This window comes from Notolabrus celidotus, chromosome 2, assembly GCF_009762535.1.
Source record: "Notolabrus celidotus isolate fNotCel1 chromosome 2, fNotCel1.pri, whole genome shotgun sequence".
NCBI lineage: Eukaryota > Metazoa > Chordata > Actinopteri > Labriformes > Labridae > Notolabrus > Notolabrus celidotus.
The window spans coordinates 10823536-10836504 of NC_048273.1; the positions used below are offsets into that span (position 1 = coordinate 10823536).

General features: G+C 47.1%; 2 protein-coding genes across 9 annotated transcripts in view; one reads left to right on the forward strand and one right to left on the reverse strand.

Annotated features, from left to right (window-relative positions):
- Positions 1–9751, forward strand: part of usp24 (ubiquitin specific peptidase 24) — a 40510-nt gene extending 30759 nt beyond the window's left edge. For all 7 annotated transcript variants that reach the window (XM_034703472.1, XM_034703478.1, XM_034703484.1 and 4 more), the window contains 17 exons: positions 931–1072; positions 2054–2204; positions 2372–2467; positions 2778–2881; positions 2992–3105; positions 4569–4776; positions 4910–4999; positions 5528–5630; positions 5717–5838; positions 6345–6458; positions 6584–6649; positions 6740–6806; positions 6913–6991; positions 7078–7153; positions 7655–7741; positions 8273–8383; positions 8549–9751. In XM_034703472.1, coding sequence (XP_034559363.1) covers positions 931–1072; positions 2054–2204; positions 2372–2467; positions 2778–2881; positions 2992–3105; positions 4569–4776; positions 4910–4999; positions 5528–5630; positions 5717–5838; positions 6345–6458; positions 6584–6649; positions 6740–6806; positions 6913–6991; positions 7078–7153; positions 7655–7741; positions 8273–8383; positions 8549–8611 — 1793 coding nt within the window. In that variant the 3' untranslated portion in view covers positions 8612–9751. The remainder of the gene's footprint in view (positions 1–930; positions 1073–2053; positions 2205–2371; positions 2468–2777; positions 2882–2991; positions 3106–4568; positions 4777–4909; positions 5000–5527; positions 5631–5716; positions 5839–6344; positions 6459–6583; positions 6650–6739; positions 6807–6912; positions 6992–7077; positions 7154–7654; positions 7742–8272; positions 8384–8548) is intronic.
- Positions 9752–10904: 1153 nt separating this feature from the next.
- Positions 10905–12969, reverse strand: bsnd (barttin CLCNK type accessory subunit beta). Of its 2 annotated transcripts, XM_034673576.1 has the most exons (4): positions 12952–12969; positions 12599–12788; positions 12372–12442; positions 10905–11833 (listed from the first exon to the last, which is right to left on the reverse strand). In XM_034673576.1, exons 2-4 carry the CDS (start codon positions 12770–12772, stop codon positions 11725–11727), a joined length of 354 nt encoding a protein of 117 aa, XP_034529467.1. In that variant the 5' UTR covers positions 12773–12788; positions 12952–12969; the 3' UTR covers positions 10905–11724. The 2 variants fall into 2 exon arrangements, with proteins under 2 accessions (XP_034529467.1, XP_034529460.1); XM_034673569.1 differs by lacking the exon at positions 12952–12969 and having other exon boundaries at positions 12599–12914.

Consider the following 12969-nt stretch of genomic DNA (forward strand, 5'->3'; position numbering starts at 1 on the left):
TACCACACAGACTCACAGCTGCTACCGCTCACCAAATCATACCACACAGACTCACAGCTGCTACCGCTCACCAAATCATACCACATGGACTCACAGCTGCTACCGCTCACCAAATCATACCACACAGACTCACAGCTGCTACCGCTCACCAAATCATACCACACAGACTCACAGCTGCTACTGCTCACCAAATCATACCACACAGACTCACAGCTGCTACTGCTCACCAAATCATACCACACAGACTCACAGCTGCTACTGCTCACCAAATCATACCACACAGACTCCCTCACAGCCGCTACCGCTCACCAAATCATACCACACAGACTCACAGCTGCTACTGCTCACCAAATCATACCACACAGACTCACAGCTGCTACTGCTCACCAAATCATACCACACAGACTCACAGCTGCTACTGCTCACCAAATCATACCACACAGACTCACAGCTGCTACTGCTCACCAAATCATACCACACAGACTCACAGCCGCTACCGCTCACCAAATCATACCACACGGACTCACAGCCGCTCTTTAAAGCTCTGAGCGAGCTGACTCTAACACGTGGAGATGATTTTCCCTTACTGAACAAGAAGTGAGTCAGAACAAACAGCCACAGTCTGAAACAGACTCTCACAGCACACGCACACACACACACTCGCACTAACTCTGAGATTTTATAATTGAAATAATTTTGATTTACTTTTAAGGAGAAAACAAAAAGACAGAAAAACTGAAGAGATATTAAAACAATGCAGAGCTTAAATAAATGTTCAGTTCCCGCCTTCGTCACGTTCAAGACACACACAGACAGTTGTTCACACTCCATTACCATGATGATCAGGGTCCTCGCTGAACATGACGAGCCAAGCTGTTAGTTACATGTAGAAGTAACCTTCTGTGTGCATGTGTGTGTGTGCGTGTTTAGCTAACCCCTACCCTGACGTCAGGAGGAGGTACTGGAACGCCTACATGTTGTTCTATCAGAAGATCAGCGACCTGAACTCACCTGTGCTGCCGAAGAAGAGCCGAGTGAGCATCATGAGACAGGAGGCCGAGGACCTCACACTGTGAGTCTCCAGCAAAGATAACTCTATGAGGATTATAGATGTATAATATATGATGATAATATCACAAACAATACTATTGATACTATTATTAATAATTTATAATCATTAATTGTATTATCATTAACATTGTGATTGTTATCATTATTCATGTTATAATAATAATAATTATTAATGATCATGTGAGGATCATTGTTTGAATGATTGGTACAAGAGGACATTGGAGTAAATCCAAACATTGAAGAGGAAAACATGAATAGGTGTGTCAGTTTGGAGCAGGTAAAGTGGGTGGGGTCTAAAGTGTGTTTTAGTCAGGTGTGAGTTGTTTCTGTCTTCTTGGCTGTGGTCAGTGAACACAGAGCAGGAGCTGCTTTCTGTACAAGCAGACATTAAAGTGATATTTCAGTTTTTTTGGAAGTGGGGTCGTATGAGATACAGTACACTATTGCTCCTGCTAGCCACAATGCGTGCCGATGAGCTCTTCCCCTTTAATGAGAAAATTCCCAGCTAGTCTATTTTCTCTGCCGACGGGGCCTCCTATTTCGTGTAATTTCACCAAAGTTAAGAAAATATGGTCCAGGAACTCATCACGGTGCAAATGCATGCACCAGTGTTCAGTTTGCCGTCAGAAACCCCTTTTTTCGCAGACTGGTGTTCTCCCGCTGCATGAGCACGGATACACGCCGATCAGCTGTTTGGACCAACAAGCACGTAGCAGGATCGAGTAGCGGTATCGGTCTTTAAAGTGAATTAAACTCACTTTTCTGCAAATTTAAAAGGTGGGACGTACCTGTCTTTATCCCGGCTGTTCAAACAAGCAAACATCCTCCAGTGTATCACAAGTTTTCAGTAGCAGGATATTTAACCCTTTCCACACCGACTGCTGCGCTTCTATGTTCAAACTTTCTGATGTTGTGTTTGGAGTCAGGGTTCAACATGTCCAGGAACTATCATCAGGTCCGTCCTCTCCCCCTTCTCTTTCAGGTCTGCCCCTTCCTCCCCCGACGTCTCCCCTCAGTCCTCCCCTCGTCCCCCCAGAGCCAATAACGACCGTCTCACCCTCCTTGCTCGTCTGGTCCGTAAGGGGGAGAAGAAGGGGCTGTTTGTGGAGAAGATGCCGGCCAGTATCTACCAGGTCAGAGCCAAGGAGCTGAGAGACATCACACAGGCTCATCATGTTAACGATCATAGACGCCATTGTGACGTCTCTGTAACATCAGCTCTGTGAGAAACACATCTTAGATTTCAACAGCTGGACCGTGCCACCGTCTGACCTCTCTCTCTGTCTCTGTCTCTGTTCAGATGGTGAGAGACGAGAATCTGAAGTTCATGAGGAACAGAGACGTCTACAACAGCGACTACTTCAACTTCACCCTCTCCCTCACCTCCGTCAACGCGGTAAGACCTTCTGCTGTTTCAGTTTCTAATCCAATGAGAGGGCAGGCAGACAGACAGACAGACAGACTCTGGATTCAGTCATATAAAGATTTTGATAGGCATGTAATTATTCAAAGAAAAAGAGAGGAGGAGAAATATTAGTGTTTCAGATTTTTGTTTCTGTCAAATATCAAACAATAGAAGTAAGACAGATTCAGACAGTTTACCTGCTGTCACCTGCAGAGTTTAAAGGTGTATCAGAGAGCACAGACACAGGTTTAATGGCTTCAGCAGAGCAGGACAGAAGTGATGAGTTTGATGTCCCTCACAGACGAAGCTGAAACATCCAGACTACCAGCCCATGGCCAAAGAGAGTCTCCAGCTGGCTGTCCACTTTCTCTTTCACACCTACCTGCACACCAAAAAGAAACTCAGGTACATCCACACCTGCAACATTACACATGCGAGTGAAGTGTTTCTCAGCAGCAGGGTCTCACCTGTCCCCCCCCCCCTCCCAAATGTCTGTATCTCCGTCTCTCCTGCAGGGTGGACACAGAGGAGTGGATGGCGGCGGTGGAGGTGCTGCTGTCCAAGAGTAGCGAGGCATGTCAGTGGATGGTTCAATACCTGGTCGGACCCGAGGGACGAGAGATCACCAGGTAATTGATTCATTGTCTAATGATTCATGATGTGATACTTATCTGATCTGTCCTGTTCTATAGTTGTAACATGAAGGATAAAAGTGCCTAAAAAAAGGTCCTAACTGATACTGAGTCCCTGAGTTACACACACTGAGCAGGCTCAGGGCATGTTGATGCATGTTGATGCATGTTGATGCATGTTGATGCGTGTTGGAGCGTGTTGGAGCGCACTATAGCATGTTGTGGTGTGTTGTAGTTTGTTGTAGCATGTTGTAGCAGAATATATCAATTGTAGCTTGTAGTAGCATGTTGTAGAGTGTTATAGCTTGTTGTAGCGAGTTATAGCGTGTTGTAGAGTGTTATAGTGTATTTTAGCATGTTATAGCATGTTATAGCATGTTGTAGCATGTTAGAGCATGTTATAAGGTGTTGAATCGGTTGTAGCTGGTTGTAGCGCAATGTAGCATGTAATAGCGTGTTGGAGCATGTTGGAGCATGTTTTAGTGTGTTGTAGTGTGTTGTCGTTTGTTATAGCATGTTATAGCGCGTTGGAGCGTATTATAGTGTGTTGTAGCATGTTATAGCATGTTTTAGGGTGTTGTAGTGTGTTATAGCGCGTTGGAGCGTATTATAGTGTGTTATAGCATGTTTTAGGGTGTTGTAGTGTGTTATAGCGCGTTGGAGCGTATTATAGTGTGTTATAGCGTGTTGGAGTGTATTATAGCGTGTTATAGCGCGTTGGAGTGTATTATAGTGTGTTATAGCGTGTTGGAGTGTATTATAGTGTGTTATAGTGCGTTGGAGTGTATTATAGTGTGTTATAGCGCGTTGGAGTGTATTATAGTGTGTTATAGCGTGTTGGAGTGTATTATAGTGTGTTATAGCGTGTTGGAGTGTATTATAGCGTGTTATAGCGCATTGGAGTGTATTATAGTGTGTTATAGCGCGTTGGAGTGTATTATAGTGTGTTATAGCGCGTTGGAGTGTATTATAGTGTGTTATAGCGTGTTGGAGTGTATTATAGTGTGTTATAGCGCGTTGGAGTGTATTATAGTGTATTATAGCGCGTTGGAGTGTATTATAGCGCGTTGGAGTGTATTTTAGTGTGTTTTAGCGTGTTGGAGTGTATTATAGTGTATTATAGCGTATTATAGCGTATTGTAGCGTGTTATAGTGTGTTGTAGCGCCTTGCAGCTTGTTAAACACATTGTATCATGTTATAGGATGTTGAATCGGTTTTAGCATGTTGTAGCGGATTGTATCGTGTTTAAGTCTGTTGTAGTGTGTAATAGCATATTGGAGCTTATTGGAGCGTGCTGGACCATGTTATAGGGTGTTGGAGCACCTTGCAGCTTGTTAAAACACATTGTAGCATGTTGTAGTGTGTTGTAGCATGTTAAATTCAGACTTGGTTTTATGTTGTGTATGTTGTGGTCCTCACTTCAGACCCTGATTAGTCGCTCTCTCTCCTCCCCCCTCAGGGTCTGTTTGCTGGAGTGCAGTGTCAGGGAGGTGAGGGTGGTGGTGGCATCCATCCTGGAGAAGACTCTGGAGAACGCTCTTCACTTTGGGGACCCCGGATTGGACAGTTATGTGGACGCCCTGCTGTCCTTACTGGACAAAGACGTTCCTGAGAACGTGAAGAACTGTGCGCAGTACTTCAGCCTCTTCAGTAACTTTGCTCAGAGGGTAAAGAACACAGACCAACATCTGGATGCAGATTTCTTACATCCTGATTCAAATAAACAGGACATTGTCTCCCTCCCTCCCTCCCTCCCTCCCTCCCTCCCTCCCTCCCTCTCTCTCTCTCTCTCTCTCTCAGGGATGTGGTTCTTGTCAGCTGTTGTTGAAGCACTCAGCGTATCGTCGGATGCTACTCTTCCTGTTGGGTTCTAACAGACAGAATAACCAGGTAAACTAGTAACAGGCTGTGTTTTAGCTCAGAGGGATCCTCTTAGAACTGATCAGCTCATGTTCCTGATCAGGGCGTGTTCATTGTGAGTTCTTGTTTTTGCCCCTGATGACTCAGTTTGTTCATGACTCTTAGTGTTGTGGTGTTTGTTTTGTTTTTTTAAACTCTGCCCTGTACGGTGACCTTTAGTGCTAAGAAAGGCACCTTTAAATAAAATACACTATTATTATTATTATTATTATTATTATTATTATTATTATTATTATTATTATTATTATTATTATTATTATTATTACAGATGGATTCACTGCTGCAGACATTTAAATGTGTGTGCTCCTATTTGACCGACAGTCTGTGAAAACAAACAGGTGGAAGTCCGGTCTGAAATATGAAACTGCTGCTATTGGTGGTTTATAGAATGAATTCAGAAATATGGTTTTCAGTTAAACAGCAAATGTCTCATTAAAATGGAAGGATATAAGTTCATGTCCCGTACATCAGGAGGATTGTTTTTGGTGTTTTTTACAGAACCGGCGGTGGAGTCCGGCTCAGGCTCGAGAGTTCCTCCACCTCCACAGCACCCTCGCCCTCATCACGCTGCACTCCGAGCTGAACCCCCAGAGGACACATGGTCAGACTCTTTAAATATTGTTGGTTTACTTTCTGAACAGTCCAGCTCTCAATCTGATCCACAAATGTGTCATTTGTCACCTGAAGCTCCAGGAGGGTTTAAAATCCGAGTGAGCTACGTCCCGTCCTCCTCCACCTCGCTCCTCCCGCTGCACTCAGACATCATGACCTCTCTGTTCACCCCGGAAGGACAGCCGTATCTTTTAGAGGTAACATCCAAACAGACTCTTTCTCAGATTTGATGTAAGTTCATTGTTTCTGTCCTTTATTCAGAATATCAATCAGGGTTTCTACAAGGCCTCAAAGAACCTAAGATCTGACTGAAACCTTAAGATGTTCTGATTCGGAAGTCAAAGGCAATCTTCACAGTGAAAACAGCTGCATTAATGAGCTCCTGAAAGCACCAGCACCTCTCTGCAGCCTCTGTGCTTTCTCCTTTCATCAACCAAGGGTTGTAAAAGTAAAACAGGTTTCGGTTAAAGTTATCTATCCCGTCTGTTACGATGTGTCTCCTCCAACTCCTGCCAGAAAACCTCAAATTATCAAACTCTGCATTAAATGCACGGTTTCATTTTGAATATCAGTAAATCCATGTTCAGGTATACTCCTGAACTGATCTCTACATGTGTTGTCACTGCTGTTATTATAAACATCTGACACGTGTGTGCTTGTGCTTGTGTTTGTGTTTGTGTTTGTGTGTGTGTGCACTCTCCAGGTGATGTTTGCGATGCGTGAGCTGTCCGGCCCTCTGTCTCTACTCATAGAGATGATCACCTACGTCTCCTTCTGTAATGAACCCTTCTCCCTGGGCTTGCTGCAGCTGCTAAAGGTAGAAAACTTTCTCACACACACACACACACACACACACACACACACACACACCTGTCAGAGTCGTCAGGCGTCCTCTGTGAGTGTGCTCTGTGACCGATGTTATTAATATTGTTTCTGTAACAGGTCCAGCTGGAGACGGCTCCTCCTCACGAGCTGAAGAACGTGTTTCAGATGCTTCAGGAGCTGCTGGTGAGAGAAGACGTCAGATCACCTGCTTAGTTCAAATCTGATTCACCTTTAAACCAGCTTTTCTAACATCACTGAAATCCTTGTCCTCAGGTGATGGAGGATCCTCTGCAGTCCCAGAGACTGAAGTATGCCTTTGAGTCAGACAAAGGCCTCTTAGGTACGTCACAGTCTTAGTGTGTTTAAGGGTTAGGGTCTGTCTGTCACACCTTCTGTCTCTCTGTGTTTGAAAGTCTGATAATCCAACGTCCTGTTTTTGCTCTCAGCTCTGATGCATCAGAGCAACAACGTGGACAGCAGGCGGTGCTACCAGTGCGTGAAGTTTCTGGTGACTCTGGCTCAGAAGTGAGTTCATGTTCAGGATCAGAGAAGACGTGTTAGTTCTCACCAGGTGATATGTTACTGATGTTTCCATACTCTTTATGCTGCAGGTGTACTCCAGCTAAGGACTACTTTAAAGACCTGTCTGGACACTGGAGCTGGGCGGTTCAGTGGCTGCAGAAAAAGGCAGGTTTCTCCTGGTTCATCCTTTTAAAAGGTTTCTTACCTCATTCAAGACCCTGACACGCACCCACACCCTGACCCCCGGCCCAACCCTGACCTAACCCTGACCCTAGCATCCCCATAACTAACGTACTGGTTAAAGTATTCAACCTTCATACACCCCCTACAGCTGCAGAGGCTAACCTGGGTTACAGGCAGTTCACAGTCCCTCATGGTTCACAGTCCTACATGAATCCCAATCCCTCATGGTTCATGGTGCCTTCTGGTTCCAAGTCCCTCAGGTTCCCAGATCCTCATTGTGCATGGTTCCTCATGGTTCCCAGTCCTACATGAATCCCGATCCCTCATGGTTCATGGTTCCTCCTTGTTCCCAGTCCCTCTTGGTTCATGGTCATTGTTTGCAACCATTGTCATTGTCATGACCCCAGAGGAGACCTTAAAGGGTTCTTTATTGAGGTTCTGTTAGTCCCCTGAGCTCACTGTGTTCCTGCGTCTCTTTCTCAGATGACCGAACATTACTGGACTCCACAGAGCAACGTCTCCAACGAGACCTCCACCAACAAGACCTTTCAGAGGACCATCTCTGCACAGGTCAGACACACACATGCACTGGTGCACACACACAGGTACACGCACACACAGGTACATACACACAAAGGTACACACAAAGTCATAAAGGTACACAGAGGTACCAACACACAGGTACACACAAAGACATAAAGGTACGCACACACACACAGGTACACACACAAATAAGTAACAGAGGTACACACAAACACATAAAGGTTAAAAAAACTTTTTTTTTGAAGAGTTTAAATAAAGTTAAATAAAGTTTGAATACAGTTTAATAAAGTTAAATAAAGTTTGAATAGAGTTTAAATAAAGTTGAAGTGTGAATAAAGTTGGATAGAGTTGAGATAAAGTTAAATAAACTTTGAATAGAGTTTTAATAAAGTTAGAATAAAGTTGAATTTTACATAAAGTTAAATAAAGTTAGAATATAGTTTAAATAGAGTTTAAATAAAGTGTAAATAGAGTTTCAATAAAGTTTCAATAAAGTTGAAGTGTAAACAAAGTGAATATAATCTCGTTGATCATCTCTCCTGTGGTTCATGTCTGCAGGATACGCTGGCGTATGCCACGGCGCTGTTAAACGAGAAGGAGCAGTCCGGCAGCAGTAACGGTTCTGACGGCAGCCCGGCCAACGAGAACGCTGACCGCAGCCTGAGACAGGTAGAGCACACCTTGACCACAACTGAGTCTGGCTTCAGGGCTCAGAGGAGAACGTGTTGAGGCTATCTGTCATTGACTCTGTTCTCCTCTCACCACGTCTCCAAGTCCGCTCCTGCTGTCACACCTGTGAAACTCACCTGTCCACTCTTTCTGTCCGCCTCCCAGGGCTCTGAGTCTCCCATGATGCTCGGGGACTCGAAGAGCGACTTGGAAGATGTTGACCCGTAGCTCCGCCCATCAGCAGCATCCCTCCGCAGGAGAGGCGGCTCAGCTCTGAGCAGCCGACAGAAAGGGCTGCACTCTGCCTCTGATTGGTCGGGACATTTAGGACTCACAGCAAACCAATCAGAACACTTAATCTCTGGGTCTCCACGGCAACAAAGGGGCTACGAATAAACCATGAATGAGTTCCTGTGAGAGCGGCGAGGCGATGATGGAGGAGCGGCAGAGAGGATCATGGAGGAGCAGCTCCTTCAGTCAGCGTGACAGTGAGCCGGACGGCGCCCTCCATGTTTTAATCTTATTTACAGACTCAGACGCCTGCTCCTCAGGGGTCACCTCCAGATTTTAAAGTTCTCCTCCTCCTCACAGCCCCGCACAGAGAGAGAGAGAGAGACAGAGGTCACATTAGCTGCTCTAGAGGAACTCACACCTGTACAGGAACACCTACACACACACGCACTCAAAGGGGGCAGGGTTTAGTATGCACTTTATAGTCCGGCCCGGGTCCAGTGAGACACACTTTACTTCCTCTAGAGCCTCCAAGTGATCCCGCCTTCTTCTTCTTCTGTTGCTTTTTAAACGTTTGATTTCAGTGCCATTTATGCAGACACCTGTGACCTTTGACCCTGGAGACCTCAGTGTAGCCATGGTCACTTAGCACAGGGCCAGACCAGAACCGAACTGGACCCTGATCCGGGACAAACAGTGCCATCATCAGTGCTCTCTCCTCCTCCCGCTGCTCCTGCTCCTGCTCCTCCTCTTCCTCCTCTTCCTCCTCCCCCTCATCCTCCTGCTCCTCCTTTTCCTCCACCTCCTCCTTCTCTTCCTCCTCCCCCTGCTTCTCTTCTTCCACCTCCTACTCCTCCTCTTGCTCCTCCTCTTCCTGATCCTGCTCCTCCTCTTCCACCTCCTCCCTTCACTGTTTCCTCTCTCTGGATGGAGGGATTCTCAGAGAGAACGTTTCTCGCCTTATGCAAGAGAAGCCGATCTTAGAGCACAGACCAGCTGTGCCGACTGAGAGGAGGAGTTCATGAGCAAGTTTTGCTTTAGGTGCCAAGGTTACGCACACACACACACACACACACACAGAGTAAACACTATGATAGAACATGTGAACTCATATAAATGTGTCACTCATGAACAGGTCGTCTCGCCTCACTGTTACCTCCATCAGCTGATTTCTGTTTGCTTTGCCTTTGTTTGCTGTTGTGTACCTTCTGAAACACACACACACACACACACACACAGGAGCTCCACCCAAATGTAGCTCAGTGTCATAGCGTGCCCCCCTCCTCACCCCTCCACGTCGGGAGACTAGAAGTGCCTTAACCTCCCGTTTCCCGTCTCACTGAAGGAGAGTGCCACGGCGTCCTCACCTCATCATGAAATGAGTCTGAGACAGACGAGCAGGATTGTACCTGTGGCTCTGTGAGGGGGTGGGGGGGGGGGTCAGGTGAAAGGGCGGGGGGGATAAGGGTGAGGTGAGAGGAGAAGGTGATGGATGGTGCAATGCTGCTTCTTGTCACTCTGTAGATTGATGCTACGTAGCTTCATTCTCACTCTGCAGACAGGAGCCTCAGTTAGCTTAGCATATTAGCTTTAATGGGTAAATGTTTACAGTGCGAGGACCTAAAGAAGCAAACATGCTAAATGTTTCTGTTGATGCTCGTCTGCTTTCTCACAGCCAACGAGAAGACCACACACACACACACACACACACACACACACACACACACACACACACACACACACACACACACCCTCTGTCTTACTCTCCAGCCTGTTAGAAAGTGAAATCTGTCTTCTCTGACCCCCCCCCCCCTCCACTGCTGTGTGTCTGCGTGTGCGTGTGTGAGTGTGCGTGTGTGTATGTGTATGTGTTTGCTGTGTAGTTTGGTCATTAGACCCCCTCCCCTCCCCCGTCTGATGGATGCATGCGGTGTGTGCCAAAAGATTCATGGTTACCTGAGCATCCAGCCCAAGTCTCTCCTCGCCCCATCACATCCTCATCACCACGACGACTTCCAAAAGAAGAAGAAAGGGTCAGGCTTAAAGTGAGGGGGGGGAGGGAGGGGGAGGGGGAGGGTGGGGGGAGAGGGGAGAGGGTGGGGCTCTGTACGGGTTTTTACTGTCCTTCAGTTTTTGAATTCACTCCTGCTGACTCCTGCAGGATCCTGTACTGCATGTGAAGCTCTGTTTTAATTTGTACATCAGAGTTTGATTAAAGGGGAAATTTGATATAAAATAAACTGGAATGCACAAACTGTGTGTCATGTGTTTTTGTTATTAACTTCATATTTATTATCAAACTTATAATTACACTTCTTAAAAAAACACCACCCTGAGGTTTGAGATGTGAGGGAGTCACAGGCTTTAACATTTTGAATGTGCAGCTGATGAAGGTTCATGAAGTTTAACCTTCAAACTGAACAATGGCAACATCTGGAGCCACCATGAAACACAACCATGTTACATCATCACGAGGGAGCTCAGCCCTCACTGTCCTCAGAAAGACGGGGTCTGATTAGACTGTCCTCTCTGGAGGGAGGTGGTCTCAGGGTGGAGGTGGTCTCAGGAGGGAGGATGTCTCAGGATGGAGGAGGTCACAGGAGGGAGGTGGTCTCAGAATGGAGATGGTCACTGGAGGGAGGTGGTCTCAGGGTGTAGGAAGTCTCAGGATGGAGGTATTGTCAGGGTGTAGGAAGTCTCAGAATGGAGGAGGTCTCGGGAGGGAGGTGGTCTCAGGATGGAGGAGGTCACAGGAGGGAGGTGGTCTCAGGGTGTAGGAAGTCTCAGGAGGGAGGAGGTCACAGGATGGAGGTGGTCTCTGGATGGAGGAGGTCACAGGATGGAGGTGGTCTCTGGCTGGAGGAGGTCTCAGAATGGAGGAGGTCACAGGAGGGAGGTGGTCTCAGAATGGAGGAAGTCACAGGAGGGAGGTGGTCTCAGGATGGAGGAGGTCACAGGAGGGAGGAGGTCACAGGATGGAGGTGGTCTCTGGATGGAGGAGGTCTCAGAATGGAGGAGGTCACAGGAGGGAGGTGGTCTCAGAATGGAGGAGGTCTCAGGAGGGAGGTGGTCTCAGGATGGAGGAGGTCTTAGGTTGCAGGAGGTCTTACTCAGACCAGGTGCAGGGTAGGACAGCTGTGACACCGACTCTTAGGGGATTCAAGAAGTCGTCTGCTGCTCGACGTCTGCCCACAGACAGGGGGAGGAGCCCCAGAACACCTGGAATAAGACCAAAATGGGGAAGGAGAGGGAAGAAGGGGGAGACAGTAGTAGTCTAGTTTTAGGGTTTAGTCCTGGTTTTCTTTGATTAATATGGGGGAGTTTGGCTGAGCATGCAGGTCTCTCTCTGTCTGCTGAGCTGTCCTGTAATCACTAACTTAAGCAGGAGCTGAAATCTCAGCTTCCTCTGTTCAGCCGCCAGCCTGATAAAAAACAAAGTGCTTCCGAGGAACATTAAAGGTTCCTGTGGGAGGGGCAGCCCTCCTCTTTGTCTCTCCATCCTCTGCTCTGCTGCCAGACCAGCTCAAAGAAATCTGCATTCATACTCAGAGCTTTAGTCTGTGTGACTTCACATCCATCCTCTCCTCAGAAACTGTGTGTGTGTGTGTGTGTGTGTGTGTGTGTGTGTGTGTGTGTGTGTGTGTGTGTGTGTGTGTGTGTGTGTGTGTGTGTGTGTGTGTGTGTGTGTGTGTGGATATGGATGTGTATGTGTGTGTGAGTGTGGGTGTGTGAGTGAGTGTGTGTGTGTGTGTGTTACCTATCGGCTCTGGCTGCAGTACACACTCCATCCTCCAGACTCTCCTCCTGAACCACCGGAGCCAGGATGACCTACAAACACACTCTCTCCATTACAAATCAATTTCTGTGTTTATGGCTCTCTTTCACATACACACATACACACATACACACAAACACTCACTCTCACACACACACACACACACACACACACACACACACACACTCTCTCTCTCTCTCTCGCTGTACCTTTGGGTAGCACTGACAGAGGCTCCACACTGTCCCCACACAGACCATAGTGACACCCAGAACACACATGGTAATAAAGACATGAGGTCGCTCCTGTGTCATGATGAAGAGGCCGACGGCAAGCACGCTTGTCCCCGCAGCGATCAGCCCGTATCTGTGAGGTTTCCCCTTCATGTGTGCACACCTGAAACTGAAGCAGCCGTCACTCACACAGAGAGTTTGCAGGTTTTCTGAAGGTGAGGTATCGGTTAGTGTTTCACTCTGCTGCTCATTACAGCCTGCAGACAGCCTGCTCAGGTGGAACTCTGCAGGTGTGTGTGTGTGTGTGTGTGTGTGTGTGTGCGCGTGTGTACCAGATAGGTCACCTTGCC